The sequence below is a fragment of the Typopeltis vanoorti genome, chromosome 22 (genome assembly GCF_054136105.1).
Source record: "Typopeltis vanoorti isolate ZY-2024b chromosome 22, IOZ_Tvanoo_1.0, whole genome shotgun sequence".
NCBI lineage: Eukaryota > Metazoa > Arthropoda > Arachnida > Uropygi > Thelyphonidae > Typopeltis > Typopeltis vanoorti.
Genome location: NC_143570.1, coordinates 12,532,037 through 12,557,798, shown reverse-complemented (window position 1 = coordinate 12,557,798; position 25,762 = coordinate 12,532,037). Strand labels below are relative to the sequence as shown.

Genomic DNA, 25,762 nt, shown 5'->3' with positions numbered 1-25,762 from the left:
AGTGGTCAAGTCATGTTTTTTTAAGATTTTATTGATTTTTTCCGAGGTGCCTCGCATGTAGGGAATGGTGATGGATTTAGAGTAATCTTTTTTGTGAAGGGGAGGGGGTGGTGGGTTGTGGATAACTGGGTTAAGTATTTTTTGGATTTTTTGGAGTTGGTAGCCGTTAGCTGAGAAAGTGTCACGGATGTGATTTAGTTCAGTGGTTAGGGCTTGATCATTAGAACAGATTATTTTTGCCTTGTTGAATAATGATTTAATAACTCCATATTGTTGTGGGGGGGTTTTCTATAAACTGAGAAAACCAAGGTTCCATCAGGTTGGCGGGTGACTAGTGTGTCTAGGAAGGGGAGGTTATTGTTTTCCTTTTTGATTCTAGGGGGTTGGTTGTTCAAGTGTGTTAGGAAGGAGAGGAGTGAATCCGGGCCATGTGGCCAAATAGCGAAAACATCATCAACGTAGCGAAGCCATATGGTAGGTTTTTGTGGGGCTCAGTTTATGGCTTTCTCTTCAAACGTCTCCATGAAGAAGTTGGCCAAGGGTGGGGAAAGTGGTGAACCCATGGCTGTCCCCTCTATCTGTTTGTAGAATTTTTCCTGCCAAACGAAATAGCCTGAGTTCATTGTAAACTGAAATAGGGCTGAGATATCGGGAGGAAATTTAGCTTGGATTGGCTCTAAGGTTTCTTTGAGGGGGGACATTCGTGAATAGGGAGGAGAATTCAAAACTGACCATTATGTCATTATGTTGGAGTGTAAGGTTTTCTATACTGGCTTTGAAGTGGGCTGAGTTTTTTATGTGTGATGGTGTATTGCCAGTATAGTGTGAGAGCGCTTTGGCTAAATGCTTGGCTAGTTTGTAAGTGGGGGAATCAATGCCATCCACTATGGGACGTAATGGCACATTTTCTTTGTGTATTTTTGGGAGCCCATATATGCGGGGGGGGGGGGGGTCTAGATTACACCTTACATTCCAACATAATGACATAATGGTGAGTTTTGATGTCTCCTCCCTATTCACGAATGTCCCCCTCAAAGAAACCTTAGAGCTAATCCAAGCTAAAATTCCTCCCGATATCTCAGCCCTATTTCAGTTTCCAATGAACTCAGGCTATTTCGTTTGGCAGGAAAAATTCTACAAACAGATAGAGGGGACAGCCATGGGTTCACCACTTTCCCCACCCTTGGCCAACTTCTTCATGGAGACGTTTGAAGAGAAAGCCATAAACTCAGCCCCACAAAAACCTACCATATGGCTTCGCTACGTTGATGATGTTTTCGCTATTTGGCCACATGGCCCGGATTCACTCCTCTCCTTCCTAACACACTTGAACAACCAACACCCTAGAATCAAATTCACCCTGGAAAAAGAGGAAAACAATAATCTCCCCTTCCTAGACACACTAGTCACCCGCCAACCTGATGGAACCTTGGTTTTCTCAGTTTATAGAAAACCCACCCATACAGGCAGATACATTCACTAACAATCCCCCCCCCCTCACAACAATATGGAGTTATTAAAATATTATTCAACAGGGCAAAAATAATCTGTTCTAATGATCAAGCCCTAACCACTGAACTAAATCACATCCGTGACACTTCCTCAGCTAACGGCTACCAACTCCAAAAAATACTTAACCCAGTTATCCACAACCCACCACCCCCTCCCCTTCACAAAAAAGATTACTCTAAATCCATCACCATTCCGTACATCCGAGGCACCTCGGAAAAAAATCAATAAAATCTTAAAAAAACATGACTTGACCACTTGTTAAAGACCACATAGAAAACTGGCATCCCTTATCCGCTCCACCAAAGACCAACCACTTCCCCTAGACCTACCTGGTGTATACCAGGTCCCTTGCAGCTGTAAACTGTCCTACTTTGGCCAAACAGGCAGGACAGCAAATATCAGAATCTCAGAACACAAGGATTACATCCGATTTCACCAGTACAGCCACTCTGGGCTTGCAGACCACACTCTGGATACTCGCCACAGAATAAGATGGAAGAAAGCCACAGTAATACACTGCAGCAAGTTCAAGTATGAAAGACTATTCATGGAATCAGCCTCGGCCCTTAGGAACATGCCAAACCTCAACAAATTTGGATGCATGAGACTGCCCCAAATTTGGGAAACTTTTATCAGAAGAACTTCAGCCCAAAGGCCAAGAACTACCAATATAGCCCACCAGAGGGCACCATCAGGACTTTAGGAAAATGCTAGCTTTCTAGCTTCAGTCTCATTTGCTGTTATTAGTACTTGTGTGCACGTGTCTTTGTAGTAAGTTCCCAAGAAGATGGCAACGTGACGTTTGCCGAAATATCGGAAAGTATACATTAAAGTTTATTTAATCTATATTTCTAGTATACGCTGTCAATTCCTTAAATATTAGTTATCATGTTTAACCAGCGTATAAGCCTCTCAACAAGAATACAGACTACAGATATGAAAAAGTTTATTTTTCACTTGGTTAGAGTATAATAAATTTAGTTTAATCCTTTAACCAAGTGTGAGTAAACAAAGTTTGCACCTGTAAGTATCTTCAGGACTGGGGTAAGGTGGTACAACACCAGGCCAACTCATTGCAAAGGTGGAGCAAGATACCAACACTCCTATCTCAGGCCCAAGTGGAGATATCAGCCAGAGGAGAGAAGTCTTTATTGAGGTCTCCCACTGAAGAGACCTCAATAAAGGTCGAAACTAGTCTGGGTAGTGGCTCTTCCCTTAATGCATAACATTATACATGTCCGCAAGGAGATGTGTTTTGCATTATGGGAAATACCGAGATAGGAGGGTTGTTAGCTTGCTCCACCTTTGCAACGAGTGGCCCGATGTTGTACCACCTTACCCCAGTCCTGAAGATACTTTCAGGCACAAACTTTGTTTGCTCACACTTGGATAAAGGATTAAACTAAATTTATTATATTTCCATTAGATCAAATACTTTACATGAAAATATGTGCCCTTGTCTGAATGTTGGTTATTGTACAATATCCAATCTGAGTCAGGTCCCCCCCCCCCTCCTCCTCCACTGAAGTCTTAATTTTGTAAAACAAGAATGCCAGAAAGAGAAAATGAGTACAGAATATTTGTACTGAGAGTGCGGTTTACAACTGATATGAATACTCTAATAATTATTATCTATTTTATCCTTTGCACAAGTTGCTGCACTGCTCTCCACCTCTAAGTGGGAATGCTATACAAAAAATAAGTTAATATGTTTTGTAAATAAAAATAATGATGAGTTAATTAATTCCACTTACCTTAATGCCTAATACCACTGGATTCAATCCTGCTTTATTTTCATCAGACAGTGCTTCATATAAATTGTAGCTGCACAGCCACTTCAAAGAATGAAGATGGTTATTAGAAGAACAGATATGCCACAAATTATTTCCATTTTTGTCAGAGATGTTTCTGATTAAAGTAAAATCCATGTCCTTCAGACTGGCTTTCTGTAAATAACATGCACTTCAATTTTATAATTCACTTTTGGAATTTCTTTGCATATTTTTCATTACTGCTAAATTAATAATTGAAACTAAGGTTCATAATACAGACCAATGAATTTTTATAAGCAATTAATGTCATTTAATCAAGCAGAAAAATATGAAATACTGGATATATTATCTAAATATTTATTAATTCCATTCATGCTTAAGATTTTTTTCATAGCCGTTCAGAATAACAGTTCAATCATTTAAAAACATGGGAAATTATAATTTATCACTCACAACTAGAAAATTCAGCATGAAATATGAGAGAAAGTGAAGGAAGAAATAAATAAAGTAAAAAGAGAATATAACAAATCTGTACTCCAAATCCACAATCCTATAAAATGAATGTTTTGTCTGCTCAATTCCTCACATTATAACATGTTTTGTATATAAAGTTTTTATTTCAAATGTATTTTAATTATTTCTAGCATTTATTGTTAGAACAATTTTTCAAGGCAATAAATTTTTAAGACAGGTGAGAATTTCTTGTATGTTGTTTTGCAATACAAGTGGTTGCTGTGGAAAACATACTCATATTTTATAACTACTTGACAAAGTAATTAAACTGGTATAACTTGTCATTAACTTTCTACAGTGATATTGCCAGCACAAAATTTTGCTGACAATATCAAGAAGAATGGCTTAAGCAAATATCAGAATGGGAAACTGGATAATGAGACTTACTTGTGCCTACAGTCCTGCAGAAGGTTCTAGCAAGGAAGAAGTAGAGGAATTTTTGAGACATTAGACAAGGCAGCTGCTGCAAAGAAAAAGGAAAGGTTGGTCCTTGTTGGAGATTTAAACAGCAGAGTAGGAAATGATTATCAAACATATCGAAACGTTTTGGGAAAGTTTGGAGAAAAGGAAAAATTTAATAGTAATGGTATATATTTGCAGGATTTCTGTTCAGGACACGAACTGGTCATTACTAATGCCATGTTCCAACATAAAAATGTGCACAAGTTCACATAGAGAAAAGGTATACGAAATAAGAAAAGTCTCATTGACTATGTTACTATTGACAGCAATAACCTCACACTGGAATAGGACACAAGAGTATACAGAGGATTTGAACTCAAAAGTGATCATCGTTCTGTTTTGCACAGAATAAAACTGAATATCTTATTGTATCATATTGAAAAGAAAAGTGTGTAAGAAGGTTTTAAAACAAATCAAAGGTTGAGCAGCTTTCAGAGGTGAACTGCAGACTGAAATATACAAATATTATTCTATAAAAAATGAAAGATATTGAACACAAGAACCAAACCTTGCAGACTCAATGGTAAACCATGAAAAAAACATTCATTGATTCAGCTAGAGAGGCATGTGATGGGGTTGTCTGCAAGGATAGAATAATCACAACTCCATTTACAGGCAGAGGAAGTTAAAGAAGCAGTCAAGGTCACTGCTTCTGGTTGTTTATTGTGTGTCGTGGTGCATGGCGTCCTCTCATCAGATTCATCAATGCTGGAATGCCTGAGGGTTCTGTGCTCTCACCAAGCTCTTCCTCCTTTACATAAATGATCTTTTTTCTCTGATTTCAAATCCTATTCATAGCTTCACCGATGGCAGTACTCTTTATTCCTGTTCATCATTCAATAAACCTTGCAATACCTTAATGATAGATGCTTCGATCATCCATAACGAGTGTTTGAACACTGACCTCATCAACGTCCTGAAACAGGGTGAAGACAACTTAGTCAATTTCATTGCAAAAAAACATCAAGTCTGCCTCATTACCCACAAGAAAAATCCTTCCTCATCCCCTCTCGTTTTTGGTAATGCTCCAATTTCCTTTCAAGGTCAACTTTCTCTTCTTGGGTTAACTGTCACATTCAGTTTATTCTGGTGCAAACATATTACTCACATAGCCTCCTTATTCTCTAAAAAGCTTGGTGTTCTTTTCTCTTCTAAATATTGCTTCTATTCCTCTCAACTCCTAACACTCTATGAGTCTCATATCCATCTAACATTGGAGTACTATTCTCAAATTTGGGGTGGAGCACCCAAGACCTCTCTAAGAATTCTTGATAATATTCGAAAGAGGGCAATCCTCTTAATAGATGACCCTTCCCTCAAAGACACCTTTCAGTCACTTTATCAGAGGCACTCTGTTTCAGGACTGTGCTTTTCTGTAGATACTTTCATGGGTATTGCTCCTCTGAATTGGTTGCTACCATTCTAACCACAGAAGAATTAGAGCAGCCACTAGCCAACACCTATACACCATCCAGCTGAAACACACCAAAGTAACTTCTTATCAGCTTTCTTTATTCCATCCACCTCTATTCTTTAGGACAATTTCCACTATACTGTTTTTCCCACTGACTACAACCTCCTGCTCTTGAAGAAACATATCAAGAGGCTATATCATCATCATCATCAAATTCCTGCCAAGTACCCTCAAGGGGGTGTACAGGATATGATAGTACTACATGAACAATTTACATCATTACTAACTTCCTATCTACAATTTTCCTCCAAATCAGTCTGTTACTTGTCAAGACTCAAACATTACCAGATCTTATATTTCTATCGTCTAAGGCACTTTGTACCATATCAATCCACCTATATCTTGGTCTTCCTCTGGGTCGTTTTCCTGCCAACTTGGCAGAGAACACTTGTTTTGCTAATCTTTCCTCGCCCATTCTGTTTAAGTGACCATACCACCTGAGAGGAGCTCTGCTAACGCATTCCTGGATGCCGACAATGTCAAGTTCTTTCCTAATATTCTCGTTTTTAATATGATATTGCCATTGATGCCATCTGTTCACGCCTATAATCTTTCTCAGGACTCTCATATCTGAGGTCTCTAGTCTTTGGTCAAGTGTTTTACTTCTGACAGAGCTCTCAGATCCATAAGTTAAAACTGGTGTGAACACTGTCTTATATATACAGCTAATTTAGTGTTCCCACTGAAAAATTAGTGGGAACACTAAATTGACTTCCTACCATACCAGCTTTGTTGATTCTGTTGTCTATTTCCATATTTAATTTACCATCTTCACTAAAAATCGTGCCTAAGTAGCTGAAATGTTTCACTAGTTTCACAGGTTCTCCATTCACAAGTTGACATTTTCAATGATTCTGCCTATTTTCATTGTCTTTGTCTTTTTATTGCTGACCTTCATACCATATCTATTACAACAGTTATTCAATTTAGCCAGAGAATCTTGCAGACTTGTAGCAGATTTATTTAGAATTCTAACATCTTCTGCATAAAGCAAAGAGCTGACAATAACATCTCCAATTTTGATATCATGTTTAATACCACTTTCCTTCATAAAGTGATCCATATAGATAATGAATAACAGAGGGGATAATGTACATCCTAGTCTCATACCAGATTTAACATTAAACCATCTTCCCGTACTTCCTTCAATTCTAACTGCTGACTTACAACTCAAATAAAGACAAAGTATTGCTTGATATAATGCCCCATTGATACCATATAATTGTAGCGTATTGAATAGCTTCTCTCTTGGAACCTTGTCATATGCCTTTTCCAAATCAACAAAACTTAAATACAGATCTTTGTTATATTCCCATGATTTCTCCACTATTTGTCATAAAGTGAATATCTGATCCTGACAGCCTCTATTTGACCTGAATCCAGCTTGTTCTTCACCAAGCTTTTCTTTGACAATTCTTCTCAACTGTTTCTCAAGTATACTTGCATACATCTTACCAGGAACACTCAATAGAGATATACCTCTGTAATTCTCACATTCAGTTTTATTTCCCTTTTTATATGTGGGTACTATGAGAGCTCTACTTCAATCATTGGGAATTCATCCCTCTGTCCAGGCATTCTGAACTATGCAGTGCAGCCACTGTAAGACTTTTATACCACCATACTTCAGCATTTCTGGTCGAATATCATCTACTCCTGCTGCCTTTCCACATTTCAAGCCTTTGATGGCTTTTTCTACTTCAAGTATGGATATGTATTCCTGACTGCATGCCTGGTCCGTGTTTTTTATCACTGTGCTGTCATCACTGCTTGTTTCATTTAGCAAATTTTCAAAGTAATTACTCCATACTTCAAGGATATCTTTTTCTCCTGTTTTCATTTCACCTTTATCATCTCTAACTCCTTTTACAGCACTCTTTCCTCCATTCCTAAGCTTCTTCAACAACATCCAGAATATTTTGCCACCTTCTTGATATTTATTTTCTATGTTCTTGCCAAAGTCCTCCCATGACTTTTGTTTAGCTAGATTTACACACTGTTTAGCTTTCTTACATTTGTCTCTGTATTCTCTAAGAGCACAAGCTGACTTATTTGCCAGGAACTTTTGATATGCTTTCTTCTTTTCCTTCACTGCCACTTTAACTTCCTGTGTCCACCATGGAGTTCTAATTTTTCTATCCTTGCAGACAACTTCACCACATGCCTCTCTAGCTGAATCAATCATGGCTTTCTTCAAGGCTTGCCACTGAATCTCCAAGGTTTGATTCCTGTTCTCAAACTCTTTCATTTTTCCTTCAATAATCTTTGTGTATTTTAGTCTACAGTTCACATCTGAGAGCTGCTCAACTTTTATTCGCTTTAAAACTTTCTTACATGTCATTCTTTTCGATATGAAATTCAATTTTATCCTGCTCAAGACTAATAATGATCACTTCCAATTTCAAATCCTCTGTACACTCTGGTGTCCTGCACCAGGGAGAAAACATTATTATCAACAATAACATAGTCAATGAGACTTTTCTTATTCCTTGCCTCTTCTCTCCATGTGAATTTGTGCACATTTTTATGTTGGAACATGGTGTTAGTAATAACCAGTCCATGTCCTGAGCAGAAATCCAACAGGTATTTGCCATTATTATTAGCTTTGCTCTTTTCTCAAAATTTTCCCAAAACATTTTTGTATGTCTGACAATCACTTCCTACTCTGCTATTTAGATCCCCAACAAGGACCAACTTTTCCTTTTTCATTGTGTCAGTAGCTTTTTCTAAAGCCTCAAAAAATTCCTCCACTTCTACCTTAGTAGAACCTTCTGTGGGACCATAGGCACAAATAAGTCTCATCGTCCAGTTCCCCATTCTCATATTTGTTCACATTACTCTACTTGAGACTGACTGATATTCAAGAAGATTAGCCTCATATTTAGAGTTGAATACTATGGCTACTCCTTCTTTTCCTTGATTGTCGTTTCCTGAATATAACATTTTGTATTTATTGCTCAGAAAGATCTCACCAGTTTTTGTCTTTTTTGTTTCAGTCACCCCTATTATGTCGATCTGGTTCTTATCTAATTCCTCCACTAGCTCCATTTCTTTGCCATTCAGGCTTCTTATGTTGATAGTACCGATCTTTAACTCTGGTGATGTTGAGTTTGGGTGTGTTTTAAGATTTGTTCCATTAGCTGACTTTTCGCTGTTCGCCCTGGTTCCCTGGCGAAAACAACGGGGGCCTTGTTTAACCGGGCGACGCCTCAGCCGGCATGAAATTTTGTCATGTTGTACCATCATTTTTTATTTTGGTTTAACCAATAGGAATACAATTTGGTCAGCTAAATCCCAAATTGTCAGCCCATCCTCGTTCGTTCAGTATCCAGGTAGATACCCAATAGGGTGCACTACGAGAAGGTGAGGATTGGACATTAGGTCAGAAGCCCTGGTCGGTTCTCTGCATTCCTTTAAAGGCTATGTGGAGGTCTCCTCTCAGTTATACAGCTTTGACCCTTAAGCACCCCAACAGGCTATATTTTTTCCTTAATCACTTGCCCACACATGGCACCGTAATGTTATAGGTCTTGTGACCTTTCATATGTAGGGGCAACATATAAAGAAAAAAAGGAAAAGAAAGCATATTGAAAGTCAGCTTGTGTGCTTACTTAGAGAACACAGAGATAAAAATGTTAAAAAAAAAGCAAAGATATAAAACTAGCTAAGCAAAGGTCATGGGAAGACTTAGCTAAGAATATAGAAAATAAATATTAGAAAAGCTGCCAAATATTCTGGAGGCTATTGATAAGCTTAGAAATGTCAAAGAAAGGAGGATACTGTAAAAGAAATCAGAAATGATAAAGGTGACATAAAAACACAAAAATTCATGGGAAGACTTTGGTAAGAACATAGAAAATGTATAATCAGTAATATGTCAAAATATTCTGGTGGCTATTGATAAAGCTTAGAAATGTTCAAGGAAGGAGTACTGTAAAAGGAATCAAAGATGATGAAGGTGACACAAAAACTGAAGATAAAGATATTCCAGATGTCTACATTAAGTACTTTAAAAGACTGCTAAATGAAACAAGTACTAAGAGCAGTGATAGAAAACATTTAAGAGGAATGCAATCAGGAGTAGTATCGATACCTGAAGTGTAAAAAAACATTGAAAAAATAAAATGTGGAACAGCAGCTGTAGTAGATGATATCTGCCCCAAAATGTTCAAATACCGAGATATAAAAATTTTACAGCAGCTATACTCTATAATTCAGAAGGCCTGGTTAGATGATTGAATTCCAGATATAAAAAAAGGGAAATAAAATTGAATGCGAGAATTACAGAGGAATTTCCCTGCTGGTGTTCCTTGTAAAATTTGTGCAAACATACTTGAGAAAAGGAAAAGAAAAATAGTGGAAGGGAAGCTTGGAGAAGAACATGCTGGGATGAGACCAAACAGAGGTTGTCAGAATCAGATTTTTACTTTAAAACAAATGGGCTGCTGTACAATGGTGATGTGCAATACACAGGCTCTCCAGGTCAAGTTAACCCTACCTTCTTGTGGTGTGGCTTGTTTCCACTAAAGGGGCTCTGGCAACAGAAAGTATTCCTACTGCAAAGTGATATGATACCGTTGTAGCTGTAGGAAATGCCAACTAGACATACTTGGTGGCTATATGACTTTCATCACCCAGTGAAATATCACTATCTTGCTTACTGGAGACCTGAAGTGGCTATTGCCATGTTTTGTTCTTAGAGCAAGGGTTCCAGTTTCTGTCTTCCCCCCTCACCTCCACCAACATGTAATATGAGTGTCATCAAGGGCCTACCAAATATACCACAGAGATCCAGAAACTTTATCATACTTGAGTGTACAACAAGAAAGCAGATTCTGTATGCTGGCTGCCAGTTAGCATGTAGGACTGAACCAGATAGCAACACATTTTAGGATGATTTCTGATCAACTGGTGGATAATCGCACTGCCAGGTCATGCCAGGAGAAGGCTGTGCAATGGTATGTAGGGGATGCTCTCAAGACCGCATTATGGTTTGGAAACAGATGCTTTCTGTATGAGTGACATGTACAAGAGCCTATTTTCTCCCACTGCATGTTCCCCTTCTCTTTTTCTCTTCACCTTCAAAATGTTAAATATGAGATTAAAACCTAAATAACGATAAAGTCACTATAAGTAAACTAAAACATAAATCTCCCTCAAAAATCCCCCCCCCCCCCAAAAAAAAAAAACTTACTTGTCTAAGCCCTATATCTAAGCCATGGTTTTCTAAGAAGTGTGGCAGATCATTTTTCCTAAAAAAATTCCATATCCATTTCACCAACATTCATAGCAATAATAACTTAAATCATGTGCATCATCACCTTCAGACATCCAAACCTGATATTCTGTTTCTGATTAAGCCCCAAATTTCCATTACATCAAGCAAAATCCATCTATCTTAATTGTCCAAATTACACCCTACATGATTCCTTCTGCCACAAGGGAGGTCCTGTGCCTTTGTGATCTGATATTCCTTGCCAAAGAATGCCTAATCTAGAATCTCACCTATTTGACTTTGTATGGATTAAGATATCTTTGTCACATTTGTATAATTTATCTACTGTCTTTACTATTCTCCCATTTCTGAAAATCATTCTGACCTCTTTGACTTCTTACTTTTGAAGCTCAATTTCATTCAGTCCAAATTCTCAAATAGTGAAGTCATCTTTCTTGGTGATATTAATGCCTCCACAATTATAATGAACTCCATTTCTCCAATTTTGCTGAACAAGCTGGAAAGAGAGGCACAGATTTTTGTTGTAAGCAATAATCTAAAACAGATCATTCATCTTTCTACCAATATTCCCAACAATCTTCTTCACTCATCTTAAACTTTGGATCTCTTCTTAACTAGTTCTCCTTCCAGGTATACTGTTCAGGTGACTACCCCCCCCCTCTTGGTAATTCAGATCACAATCTCATTCAAGTTTCATCTCCAGTGGAACATCCTGTGGGAGGATTTATGTGACTTTTACTCCTACCAGACCACTGTTTTCATATTTCAGATCCAGATACTTATTGTGATCTTGTTACAGAAATAATCCATATAGCAATGGTGTCTTTCATTCCTCATTCTGTTCAAAATTCACACCATACATCTAAGCCATGGTTTTCCAAGAAGTGTGGCAGGACATTCTGGAAAAAACAGTCTATCATAAGTGGCTTGAGACGACTAAAACCCCAACTTCCTTCACAGCTTAAACAAATGACTGCAACACTTGTAAAATCATCATTAAAAGAACCATCTAATTTTGACAGAGCTAAAAGTAGAAAACTTGGGTAGTTGTGCCTTCTAGTCCCTCTATCTCCTTCAATTGAAATAACAACCTAATCGCCTTCAATGATTTCAAAGACATAGTTTTGTCTTTGAAAAATAAAATAAATAAATAAAATAAAATAAATAAAAATACTTCATTTCTTCCTTAACTTTCATAATGCTCAGCTTTCAGTCAAGACCAGATTTTTTTTCTCAGATGGACTCTTACTCCTAAGCTTTCCTGACATGATCACATCACCTCTATAGCATCCTCAGATTACAAAAAACATGGCATGCTTTTCAACTCAAGGCAGTGCATTTCATCTGTCCAATTACTTCTTCTGTAAACATTACAAATCTGCCCAAACTTGGAATATTGCACCTAAAACACATCTAAAATACTTGATGCTGGTCAGACGAGAGCAGTCTGATTGATTGACATCTCTCTCTCGTTCACACACACACAAGAACTACTCAACATCTTGGTATGTCAGTTCAACATCCATTGAACTGACATACCATTCATCTTTAGTACCTCAGTTCTCTGGAATAGCCTTCCCATAAAGTATTCCACCAAGACTATTACTTACAACTCTTCAAAGAAGAATATCAACAGATTACTTTAAAGCGCTTGACTCCATCCCACACATGATATTTATTTCCTATAAGCTTTAATAGCCTCTTGATTGCCACGCTGTGCTGTATTGTATTATATTAAACAGGAACAATATCAATTTCAATGTACCACACCACAAGACACATCAATGGAAAAAAATTTTTTTTAAAAAGTGAAGAACTAGCATAGGAATTACTGAATACCAAATTACCAAAACTGGCATTATCTGATATTTGAATAAAGAATCAAAAAAAACAGGTGAGCTCTTTTTAAATAATAATACATTGGATTCCAAAAGTTTATCTGGAATTTATTTTATTTTACTTATATATTTATTTTGAGAGTGCAAAAGAGCAATCCAACTGCTTTCCATTTCACCATCTTTCTATTATGTCCTCTAGTACAGCACTTCCCAAACTGTGGGCCACGGCCCCCTTGGGGGCCGTTAGTTTTGTTGAGGGGGCTGTGAAATAATGAAAACAAATTTTAAATGTTTTAAGACTAAGTGTGTGTGCCATGTCAAATTTGTATGTAAGATGCTAAAAATGTAATATTTGCATTTGATTTTTGCGATATTCGCTGGTTATGTTTTGTATTGAATATAAATACAATAAATATTATAATAATATATGTCTGTATTACGATTTTTTTTTTTGATGGGGGGGTCGTGAAATATTTTAATTTTTCCAAGGGGGCCTTTACATCCACATGTTTGGGAAGCACTGCTCTAGTAGAGCCTGGAACAGTTCAATCAAATGTAGCAAATTCCTGCTATATATCAGCAGGATACATGAATATGTTTCATATACGAATAGTCTTTTGGCTACTCGCATATGAAAATATGACTTCTGCATAACTTCAACCTTAGCATCACCTCTGGATCTGGCTCCCACTGATGAGACCTCAATAAAGGTCAAAACTGGTCTGGGTAATGACCCTTCCCATAAGTGGACATGTATAACGCTATGCATTATACACGTCCACAAGGATTATGTGCTTTGCATTATGGGATACTAAGGCAAGTGATGTGAAGTTATTAGCTCCTATATATGAGTTGCCCAGTCCTGAAAATACTTCAGGTACAAACTTTGTTTGCTTACACTTGGATAAAGAATTAAATCAAGTATATAATTTCTTGGTATCTTTAATTTATAGTTATCACCTTTGTTAGTCCTTACTGTTTTGCCTACTAGTTTACTAGTTTGTATGTTTACACCTGAAGAAATTCTGTGCAACAATTAGTATGAAACGTTGTGTTTTCAATTAAAATAAATGTTATCGTCTTATTCTGGTGTTCTGCCTTATAAACTTTAGTCACATACTCAGGAACTGGCAAAGTCTACATACTTCTCTATTATATATATATATATATATATATATATATAACCATATACTACTTTTTACTACTACTTGTATATAGGAAATATGACTCCTACATTAATTCAGTCTTGATCTCTCTTCTGAGTCTGGCTCCCATCAATGAAACCTCAAATTAAGATCAAAACCAGTCTGGGTGGTGGCCCTCCCATAATGCACAGTACTATGCATGTCCAAAAGGAATTATGCATTGTATTATGGGATAATAAAGCAATTGTGCAAACTCATCATCCTCTACATGTAATTAGCCTAGTTGTGAAGATACTTCATGTACAAAGTTTGTTTGCTTACACTTTGATAAAGGATTAAACAAGAATATAATTTCTTAGCAAGTTTAATCTCCTCTAAACACTACTTCCTGTTATCTATCAACTAACTGCCTACCAATCTCACTAAGTGATCATCAATACTTATTTGATACATTTTAATCACAAGGCTTTTATTTGGAATGCTATCAAAGACTTGGATAAAAGTCAAATAAATCTCATCATAGTCATCACCTTGGTCCAATTCATTGTGACTTCACAAAAAAGTAAGATTTGCCACAACCAATCTCAACCATAATAATAATATTCGTATGTAGTTTCTCTCCCTAGTCTCTCGCTCTCTTTTTTTTTTTTTTTTTTTTGGGGGGGGGGTTCAGCCCTCCTGGTGAGGGATTAAGTATATATATTATTTATGGCTGTAGATCCATGTGTGTTCACAGGGCTGGTTTGCCTGTTCTGTGGAACGATAAACCCAAGTTTCTGGGTGTAAAAACTCTCTTCCTCCATATGAGACTGGCTAACTCACCTTTAGTTGCAAGAGCCCAGATAAGAGTTCCTCATATCGTAGATGGGAATTGAACCCAGGTCTTTCTGACTAAAGGGCTTCGTCTATACTGACTCAGCTATGGAGGCTCTACCTTAGTGAAAATATATTGTATCATGTTCGACAAGCAATTGCTGTCAAGAATATCCTAGATATGATTCCTAATTAATTTTTCCATGATTCCATTTATAACATTATCCACTAGTCTATAATTCTCCACTTTATGATGGACTACTCTTATAAATTGGAATAACTGCTGCAAACTTCCGATCAGAAGGTGCTATTACTAATCTCAGTTATTCACTGGATATGATCAAAAGTAGAATAATTAACTCTGACACATATCTATTTACTTAAAAGAGGGGGGGGGGGGATATATCATTCCTACCTCCAATCTTATCAGTTGCCAAGTGATTTAATATTAATATATCAGCAATTTCCTCCTCATGTCATTTGGAAAATGTTGTACTTCAAAGAGTATTTCTGCTTTAATTGATGTTCTCATAATACACTAATAAAATACCTATTTAGTTCTTCTACAACCACAGCTGGATCATTCAAATTTGCTCCAGAGAAAATTGTTATGCTTATTATTATTATTATTATTAATTTATTCCTATTATCTTTACCCTTTTCTTTACAGGTTTATACAATTTATGTCATACCTTTATCATATAAAATACTAAATTTGTAATTATAATATATGATAATAATAATAAATAGCAACTTTTTTTTTTTTTTTAATTCACACCTGCAAAAAAAAGCATGTACACTTACAAGAGCATCCAAATCTCCTCTTTTAGCAGAATTGAAGATGGTCTGGATCCAGTCAGGAACTTTAACACGTCGGCGATGAACAGATCTCGATTTTTTACTGCACATTTTTTGAGATGTCACTTTATCTATATCACTAGAACAATGCAAAGTTGTCATGCTACTATCTTTAATATGAGATTGTATTGGTGACATAAGTTTATTTTCTGAACAGAGAGAGGTACACAAACAAGATTTACCTTGTTTATAAATAGGCACTGATAAACCAGTAGGCCTTATTTCACTGTCAGAAAAACAATCTCTAGCATATTCACTATCATTTTTTGTGTGGCAGCAATCCTGCAAGTTCCTGTGTAAAATGTTCTGATTTCTTTCCTCTTCAACAGTAGATGACATAGCTTTCCTTAAATGCTTCAGTGTCCTTTTTAAGGAATTACAAGTAAGAAGAGTTGCATCTATCTCTTCATGTGATGTATTTCTTGCAGGCAAAAATTTGCACTTTTTTGAATCAGGATTTAATTCTGTATTAATACTAGGATGATCATAGTTTATTCCACACAAAGAAGGGAATCCATCAACTGGATTTAAAGTCATTGAATTTTGTGCAGATGATCTAGCATTGAAATCACATGACTCATTCTTGATAAAACAAGATGCATTTTTTTTGTGTACCTGTCTGGTTTGAAAAGGAGAAGAGCTTATTTCAGTAAAAGGTGATAAAGCTGAATCACTTTCAGTAGATGACAATGTCCTTGAATCTGCAGAATTGGAAGCACTTAATGCTAATTCACTAAGAGTATCAATAATGGATACAGTTTTCAATTTTGATGTTTTCTGAATACGATTGTGCCTGTTAATATCTAATGGAATGTCATAAAAATTAAACAGGCACAGTTCATTGTCATCCAGAATGAATTCTTCCACCATCTTCTCTTTTTTCCACTTATTTTCAACTGATGTATCTCCAGGAAAAGAATCAGGTGTAGAATCCAGTGTCACACCTCTGTTAACAGATGCTGACCATCTTCCTGTCATTGAATCACCTTGTTTCTTAGTTTCACTCTTTTTCTGAAATTATAAAACAGTTCCTGTTAATGACTATAATTTCTAATTATGAAGTACAAGTTTCTCTAAAGAGTAAAATATAATTTCTAAAACAGACATTATGTCAAAAGCTACATACAACACACATGCATGCATGCAATAGAAATATTGTATTAGTAGTTTAGTATATTGCATAATTTGATTTATCATAGCTAACTAATTAATGTCTCTTGAGAAAATATGATTACATTACAGTCAGCTTCTCAATGTAGTTATAAGCAGGGCTCAATAAACATGCTTGCCCATTACTCAAACATGGTGATTAGATTTTTCCAAACTGGCAAATAGCTGCAAATGGGGGGGGGGGGAGAATATTTTTATTTAATAAAAAATAGCTTTATAAACAAATATTTTTAACTTTAAGAAAAGATGGAAGAATATGTCATACAAAAGGTCATTCAAGTAACAAAAATTAATATAGTAAACTACATATTCCCTAAAATTAACGTTTTTTTTTCTGTTCTTACCACTCATTATTTATTGACTTTTCCTTCTTCGAATGGCTCTCATATGAAGGAAATCCTCTCCAACCATGTTATAGCACTGCTAATCACTTTATGGAATTCCTATTAACTTATTGGTCACAATAGGACTTCTATAATTTGTCAAGTTGGTACAAAAAGTTTTTTTTTTTTTCAATAAGACTTTTGAGTCACAAAGTATGATTACTAATCTGACTTTCCTAAATCCTCTTCCACTACCATCATCAAAACAAACAGTAATCTATAAGATGGTTGGTCCACAACAAAATTTGAAGTCCATTAGCATATGAAACCATTTATCCTGGAAGTAGTATATTTAAGATATTTTTCCTTAATAGTATTAAATTATTTTTGAATTTTTTTTCTTTCTTCACTCCCTTCCCTTAAAAAAAAGCACTTGATTTGCAATTAAATATAATTCATAATAATGCATTACAGTAATAAACAACACCAAGAGAGGGGAGGGGGAAACCTTCAATAAACTCACTAATATTTTGCTAGTTTTCTACCCAGCATCATCAGAGCACAATTATAACTGTAATAGGCACACAGTGCTAAATTAAGTAAACGAGGAAAACAATTTAAATTGTAACCGACAACAGAACTAATGAGCCTCCATAGCTCAGTCAGTATAGATAAACCCCTTGGTTGGAAACACCTGGGTTCGATTCTTGTCTATGACGTGAGGAACCTTTATCTCTTTCAACTAAAGGTGAGTTAGCCGGTCTCATAGTAGAGGGTTTTATCTCCTGAAAACTCGGGTTTTTCATCCCTCAGAACAGGCAAACCAGCACCATGAACACACACGAATCTACAGTCAAAAATGCATGCTTAGAAGTTCCTCACTGGATGGCACCCCACACGACATCTTCTTTCATCTTCTTGAAAATTAATTTCAAGAAGTCAGGCTATCAAGTCTTAAAAGGATAGTCTCCCAGATCTTTGGTAAATTTGTGCAATCATACGTGATCAGATTGGGAGAGTGCTTCATAACTGATGCTAAAAATAGTCTCTCAGACATATAATGACTTCTATGTAATATACATGTTTTACTCCATTTGATGCTATGTGAAGGAGTAAAGTTCCTTGCACCTGCAGTTTAGCCTATTTTGAACAGATGGCAGATCAGTTAACATTTGCCTTGAAGAACACAAAAATTACATCTGCAATCAACTGTATGGCAAGTCAGTATCGACAGATCATGCTCTGGATACTCCTTCACATAGGATCAAATGGAGGAAAACATCTATATTACATAGAAGTCATTATAGGTCTGAGAGACTATTTTTAGAATCAGCATCAGCTATCAAGCACTCTCTCAACTTTGAGAAGTATGGTTGCATTAATTCACTAAAAATCATGGAGACTTTTGTTTTTAAGACCTGATAGTCTGACTTCTCTAAATTAACTTTATAGTTATCCAACCCATAAAGGGCCCCCATGTAAGGACATTAGTTCTATTTTTGATTACAATTTAAATTGTTTTCCTCAATTACTTAGTTTAGTGCTGTGTGCCTATCACAGTTATAATTGTGCTCTGATGATGCTGGGTAAAAAACAAGCAAAAATATTAGCAAGTTTAATAAATGTATTTTTTTCTCTCTTGGCATTGTTTATAAAGCAAAGCATTATAATGAATCATCAACAACACTTAAATCTTTCTATACATAAGTACAATATTCATCTTGTAAAGACAAACTGTAGAGGGTTGGGTAAATGTATACATTGGATATGTGTGGCTCAAGAAAGAATTCTTTATTATAAATTCCATGTACCTCTGAAAATGAACTTTACTTGAAATAATAAGCACAAAATGTTCAAGCAAATAGGCAAAAAGGTAAAATCACTTACATATTCTCAAGTTTTACCTTTGAAAATGTCTGTTTCCATTTAATATACCAAACCCACCCTACTTTTTTTTTTAATCTTACACATGAGCAGCTGCAAAATTTATAGTACTAGTGTTACGTGTAGGGGCAGAAGGCTTTCCTCGAAACTCCTGCAGCTCTTACCAACTATCACAAAGTAAACAAATATGGTTGTGTCAAACTCCTCTCATATGGGAAACCCTCATTGGCAGTCAGTCAGCCCAACAGCCAAGAACACCCAACCAAAGCCAATAGGTGGCATAATTATAGGATTTTATGTCTTGTATCTTTTCTGTATTTTTTGTTACTGAAGTGTGCTTGTGTACATGAGTTTAATACCAATGTATTAATCCCTGAAAATACTGATTTAACTTCAGTGAAATATAGGAAGTAGTATTAAATATTTTTAGTTATCTAGTCTACGTTGTTAATTTCCTTAAACGACATGATGCTAGTGAATCAACGTATAAATCACCAAGTCAATGTAGGTGGAAGTTTGTATTATATCATATTCTTCACTTCCCCCCAAAAGAAAGCTTTCGGTAATATCTTTGACAAGTGACCAGATAATAGTAGTACAGGTAAAAAGGAAGATAGCAGTTTCAGTAAAATCTTGATTCTTCTCTTGAACAGTCTTACCACACATTTTGGATGAGGTGTGGATAAGGGATCGATGCTTTGTTTGGATCAGAAGATGGAAACAGTAATCCAAAACAAAGCATAGATATCAGAAAGATCCTCATTTGCCATTCTTATAATGTCAGATAAAAGTGATTGTGTATCTCAACACTGAATTGTCCAGAGAACAAATGGCAGTACACTTAGAAGAATTATTATTATTACATGACATCTCCAGGGAGTCCAAAGACTCATCGAGGAGGACACCTACTCCACAACTCTCTGTCTCCAACACTCAATCCAACTACAACGAACCAATCTACTTTCATCATCTACACCAACACCATCTACCGCAGGCCACCACCACTAGTATTTTCACAGCCAATCACAAACATCCATGCCCACAGCGGGATTTGAATCAGCAGCCTTTTGGCTGGAGAGCGGATACACTAACCACTCAGCCAACCAGGCTGGCTGGTTAATAAAGAAAGAGATGAGGAGTGTTTGGAGAGTGGTTATAATTGTCCAATATTTTGGTAGGTATCTTTCACAATGTATAGATCTTCTGATGGACTCAGATTGCCTTTCTCAGGACAAACATCTCTAGAAGTTTTTCCTGACAAAACTATATCACTTCCATAACATCATCAAAGTGGGATCTTTTACTCCTTAGGAAAATATTTCTCATCTTTATGATTCATAACTCTATATAAATCTCACATCCTCTCAATCTTGGAGTATGTTCATTCTGGGAGATTTTTCCTTGCAAATTCTTGATGCTTTTCAGAAACACAAAATCCAGTTAATTGATTATCTCTTTCTCTCATAAATTCACCCAGCTGTTTTCTCAGATGTTGTGTCTTTTCCGTAGATATCCTCATAGATTGCTATTCTGCTATCTTTCCTCTATTTATCTCAAACCCAATACACGAGCAGTTGTTGGTAACATCCCTTTGCAGTCCAACTTCAAATCCATCTTTTTTCAATCCACCTATCTCTACAGTCTTTTTTTTTCTCACATTGCCACCCAAGGACTTTAATTTCTGGCTTTTTCAGAAAAGCATCAATAGGTTCCTTCTCTCTTCCTGTCCTTTGAAGGAGATTCGAGGAAAAGCCTCTCAAATTTAAATTTGCTACGGTCAAGTAAGGTGGCTTTTGTACAACAGATCCTGTGCCTGGTATCGAGGACATGGTCTGCTAATTCTGAACAGCCATAGTGGTGGAAACAAACATAATCCTCATGCTCTGATATATGAATTTCAGCTGTCCTATCTGTTCGTCCATAGTATGAATGGTTGCAGCTGCAGGGTACCTGTCACGCTCCATGTAAATCAAGAGACTGTAGCTGGTCTTGGGGAGTGGGGGGGGGGAGTGGAATAAGGGTTGCTAGCTTTTTGTGCAGGTTTTCCTTTTCTGAGATGCCATGAATATAGAGGATGGTGAATGGATTTGCTGTAATCTATGTTTGGAAGGGGGGGGGAATACATGGTGTTAAAATTCTTTTATGTGGGTGAGTTCTGTGTTAGTGCAATGTTATCTGAGCAAATTAATTTTGCCTGGTGGACTAAGGTTTTTATAGTTCCAAATTGTTGGGAAGAGAGGAGGGGTGATGTGACTTGGATGTATGTATTTACCTCTGTGTGTGGGGGGAGGGGGGGGGGGTCCTGAAGACTGTGAAGGTCAGAAAACTTTGCCTGACTCTTTTTTTGAATGTTGATCAGCTTTGATAGGAATCCATTACATTGACATAGGCTCAATTAATGATGGACAGCAGCTTTTTGCCTACCCTGATGCTGGAGGATGCTGAACAGAAAGAGATGCCAGACATTATCAAATGCTTGAGAAACATCCACTGACAGTACTGCCATTGGTTGTACTTTGCATATTAACAAGACACAGTAGATCATGTGGTAGAAACTGATTAATTCTACTGCATGGCCTGGAACTCCATCTAATATTATAGTCAAAATCAGATAAAGAAATAGGCCTCCAGCTGTTCATTAAAATTATGATCTCTGTTGAGTTTTGGAATGAGGATGGTATGGCTTGCTACAAATTCACTTAGTATGTGACACCTATAGAGCGGAAAGAATAGAGTATAACCTGAATGTGAATAATAAAATTAATAAAAATTAAATTACAAAATAGATTTAAAAGAATTCTTGGATTACTTTACAAATCTTTGGACAGATAATACTAACATCAAAAAAAAATTACACCTAAAAAACTTACAAATGCTTTAAATGATATAATAACAAAGAATTAAATGACAACCTAGGTAAAATAAAAAATGGTAAATCAGCAGGAGAAGATAGGATAAACTCCATACTGTATAAATATGTTGAAAAAAAAAATTTTTTAATGAAATAAATACAAATGGACAAATACCTATATTTAAAAAGGGGATAAAACAAAACAATTACAGAAATATTAGTTTATTGAATATATGCTACAAAATATATAGCAGAATACTTAATGAAAAATTGAAAATATACAGTGAAAAAAAAAATATTATTAAGATGTCAAAATGGATTTAGAAAAGGATGCCCTACAAAATGGATACAGCTTTTTGTTTAAAACTACTTATAGAGAAAATTTAATTTAGAAACTCATCTTTTGTTTAGAGATTATGAAAAAACATTTAACAAAGTAAAAAGATAGATACTGTTTGATATATTACAAAGAATAAATATATCTAATATTTTTTACATGCAATACTGAATGTATACAAAGATAATGAAATAAAAATAAAAATAAAAATAAATGAAAAAATGTCTGAAAAATAATTTATAAATCAAGGAGTAAGACAGGGATGCCCTCTGTCTCCAACACTTTTCAATATTTATATTAATGAAATATTAATATAGTGGAACACCTTAAACAATCCAGGTATAGAAATTTCCTGGAATAATAAAATAAATATGCTGAGTATGTTGATTTTTTTTTACCAAAAAACTAATGCAAAAAAAAAACAAAAAAAACTAACACCGAGTTTATAGGTTGTAATAATTATTTAATAAAACCTACTAGTTTCACCACTTAAGCTAGTGGCTTAAGTGGCATCTGTGTTTGGGATGAACAAACAAATATATAGCAAGTGTTAAATATGAATCATTACATAACTAAAATGAAGGAAAATTACCTTTCCTAGAAGTTCTAATTACGAAAAAAGCAGACGGAGGCATTTCTCTTAGTGCGTACCATAAGTCAACTCACACAAGTTGTTATCTACATTTCTCCTCATTGCACCATATTTCACAAAAATCAGGTATTGTACATACGCTGAAAAAGAGGGTGATCTCTATTATAAAAGATGTAAGAACACTAAAAGAAGAATTACATTCTATTCTCCAACTATTTGATCAGCAATGGATATCCTAAAAAAAATAGAACAAAGAATATTATTTTCTAATTCCTCTCCACAAGAGATTCGTGACATTCATTATCGAGCCTTGGTTTCCATCCTTTTTATTGGTGAACTTTAGCTAAAAATTGCAAATTTCTTGAAATCTCATGACATCAGAGTGGTCTTCAAATCCAATATGACACATGAAATCTGTTACGCTCACCCAAGGACCCCAATCCTTTCAACAAATATCCTGGAGTTTATAATATTCCATGTTCTTGTGGCCTTAATTACATAGGGCAAACATTGAGAAGATTAGAAATAAGACAAAAGGAGCATATTGGAGACATCAATAACAACAGAGAAGACAGCTCAGGTGTGGCATTCCATTTCTCCACACTCATCATGATGTTGAATGGGAGAAGAGCTCCATGCCATATATAGAAGATAACTTCAGCGCCCCCAACATCAAAGATGCTATGATGATAATCTACTCACAAGGCACTCTCAACAGAAACTAAGGAATGATTTTGTGTGACATTTAGAAATCACTTATCAGATCTTTAAACAGACTGGACTTTAATTTTTCTGCAAAACTATCGAGCATACCTGCTGAATAATGACTGACCATGTGCCAGCTTCCACACTCCATGTGTTTCTGTTGTACTTGTATTCTTGTGTAAAGGTTCCTACACATTTGGTATTTTTAGTTATGTAATGATTCAAATTTAAAGCTTGCTGTATATTTGTGTGTTCATCCCAAATCCAGATGAAGTTACCAGATTAAGTGGTGAAACTAGTAGGTTAAATAATTATTATCACTTATAAACCCAGTGTTAGTTATTTTTTTTTTTTTACAAAATAAATATACTATTATTTGCAGATAATCAGGCAATAATATCAATAAGGAAGACAATTTATAAAGAGCAATATATAATTTAACATTATAGTAGAACAGGTTGGAATGAAAATATCCATAGGTAAAATGAAAACAATGGCATTTTGTGGACAAACTCCAGTTAGAAGTAAAATAGTTATTAATAATAAAATAATAGAACAGATAAATACTTTCAATTATCTTGGATGTGAAATATCATATGAAGGATAAAAAGACATAAAATTAAAAACTTCAAAATTTTTACAGATTACAGGCCTGATAAATAGAACACTGAAGTATTGAAAATATGCAACACTTCAGCAGTGCCTACATTATTATATGGCAACAAGAACAAAACAAATGAAATGAAATTCATGAAAAGAACTGCAAAATACACATTACTAGACAAATAAAAAAGGAAAGAAGACATTTTAAAAGAACTAAAAATAAAATCAGCAGAAGAAAAACTAAACAATTACGACAAAATTGGACAGAACATGTAAACCAAATGGCCAACACCTGATATCCTAAACAATTAATAAAATATAAGCAAACTGGAAAGAGAAGACCAAGTAGACCTCAAAAGAGGATGTCAGATGGATAGTGAGATTGGAGCAGAACAATATGGTCTATAACTGTGATGAAGAATAAAATCACAGACCTTGCAGTAAACACTGTTTATAGGTTGTGGGAACTTCAACTGTTGTAATGTGTCTGTCAAGCCCATTTTGGGCATGAACAGGAAATGCATTAATGTTCCAGGAGTTATAGTTTCCTACAGTTACTGTTTTCAAACAGATATTCATAGTGTTTTTTGAAAGGAGCCAAGGATACCTTGTATGCTGGACATGTCCTTACCATCCACCCAAATTTGGGTGATAGTTCTTTCTTTGCAAAATTTGGTGAACTGTCTATGTACTGATGTATTCTTATTTTAAAATAATTTCTTTCACTTGTTTCTGCATTTCCAGTTCTATCTCTAAGTTGATGTTTCTGATGATGTTACAGCACCACTGTATTGGATTGCTATGAACCAGCTTCTTTCTATATATACAAATCTTGCAAATTTTTCCTTTTGAGGAAAGTACATTTCTTTCTCCATACAAAAATAAGCTGTTTTGCTCTTCTTTGAATTTTGACCCTGCATTCCAGTCCCAGGTAACATTTTTCCATTTGAACAGAGGAGCTGGAGTTTGGTTGAAAAGATCTGGGAAATCTGGTGGAAGTCTCCATGGTCTAGAACTAATTTCTACTGAATCAGTTCTGTAATTTAAGTAGGTAGGTAGACTATGAGCTGACATGTTGATGTAAAGATCAAGATCCTTCATCTGAATTACTCTTTTTTTTATAAGAGAATAGATATAACTTTAATCAGGATGAGAACCAATGCCTTGATTCAATGAAGTGTAAGCCTAGAGATTAGAGTTGTGAATCCTTCATGTCTTCTAGTTGAGCATTATCATGACATATTTTTAATTATGTATATTCTATTTTTCCACTTCTCTCCTCCTATTTTGTCTAATGTGAGGTTTTCAATGCAGTTTCAATCTTCAGCCACTATGATGCAGTGAGCATCATAAGTATGGCTGCAATTCCTGGATGAATCATCATCTTTAACTATTCCAATAGATAGAGCATATACATTTAGTAACCTTATTACACACCCAGTATTTCCAGTCTATGGCCAAGATTTTCCCTTCTGCATCATTTTGATATTGCAGAATGACCCAAGGAGCAGCACAAGAATAATCATACTCTAGCCCTGTCCTGTTAGACCTTTCAAAGATCCAATTAGACAGAAGCAGGTATCTACCTGTTAAGGTATCTATAAGTACAAAAAACATGTTTCTTGAAGAAACAAAAACCTGATTTTATAAAGTAGCAAAAGTTTCAATACAGCT

The 25,762-nt window shown here is 35.6% G+C and overlaps 1 protein-coding gene across 1 annotated transcript in view; it reads right to left on the bottom strand.

The window, feature by feature from the left end:
• The window catches only part of LOC150094163 (uncharacterized), a 128,952-nt gene extending 103,790 nt beyond the window's left edge, over positions 1-25,162 (bottom strand). The window contains exons 1-3 of the mRNA XM_090412414.1: positions 24,950-25,162; positions 15,570-16,634; positions 3,267-3,458 (exon numbers count right to left, since the gene is read on the bottom strand). Of these exons, the coding sequence (XP_090268540.1) occupies positions 3,267-3,458; positions 15,570-16,634; positions 24,950-25,162 (1,470 nt within the window). The remainder of the gene's footprint in view (positions 1-3,266; positions 3,459-15,569; positions 16,635-24,949) is intronic.
• Between the last annotated feature and the right edge of the window lie 600 nt (positions 25,163-25,762).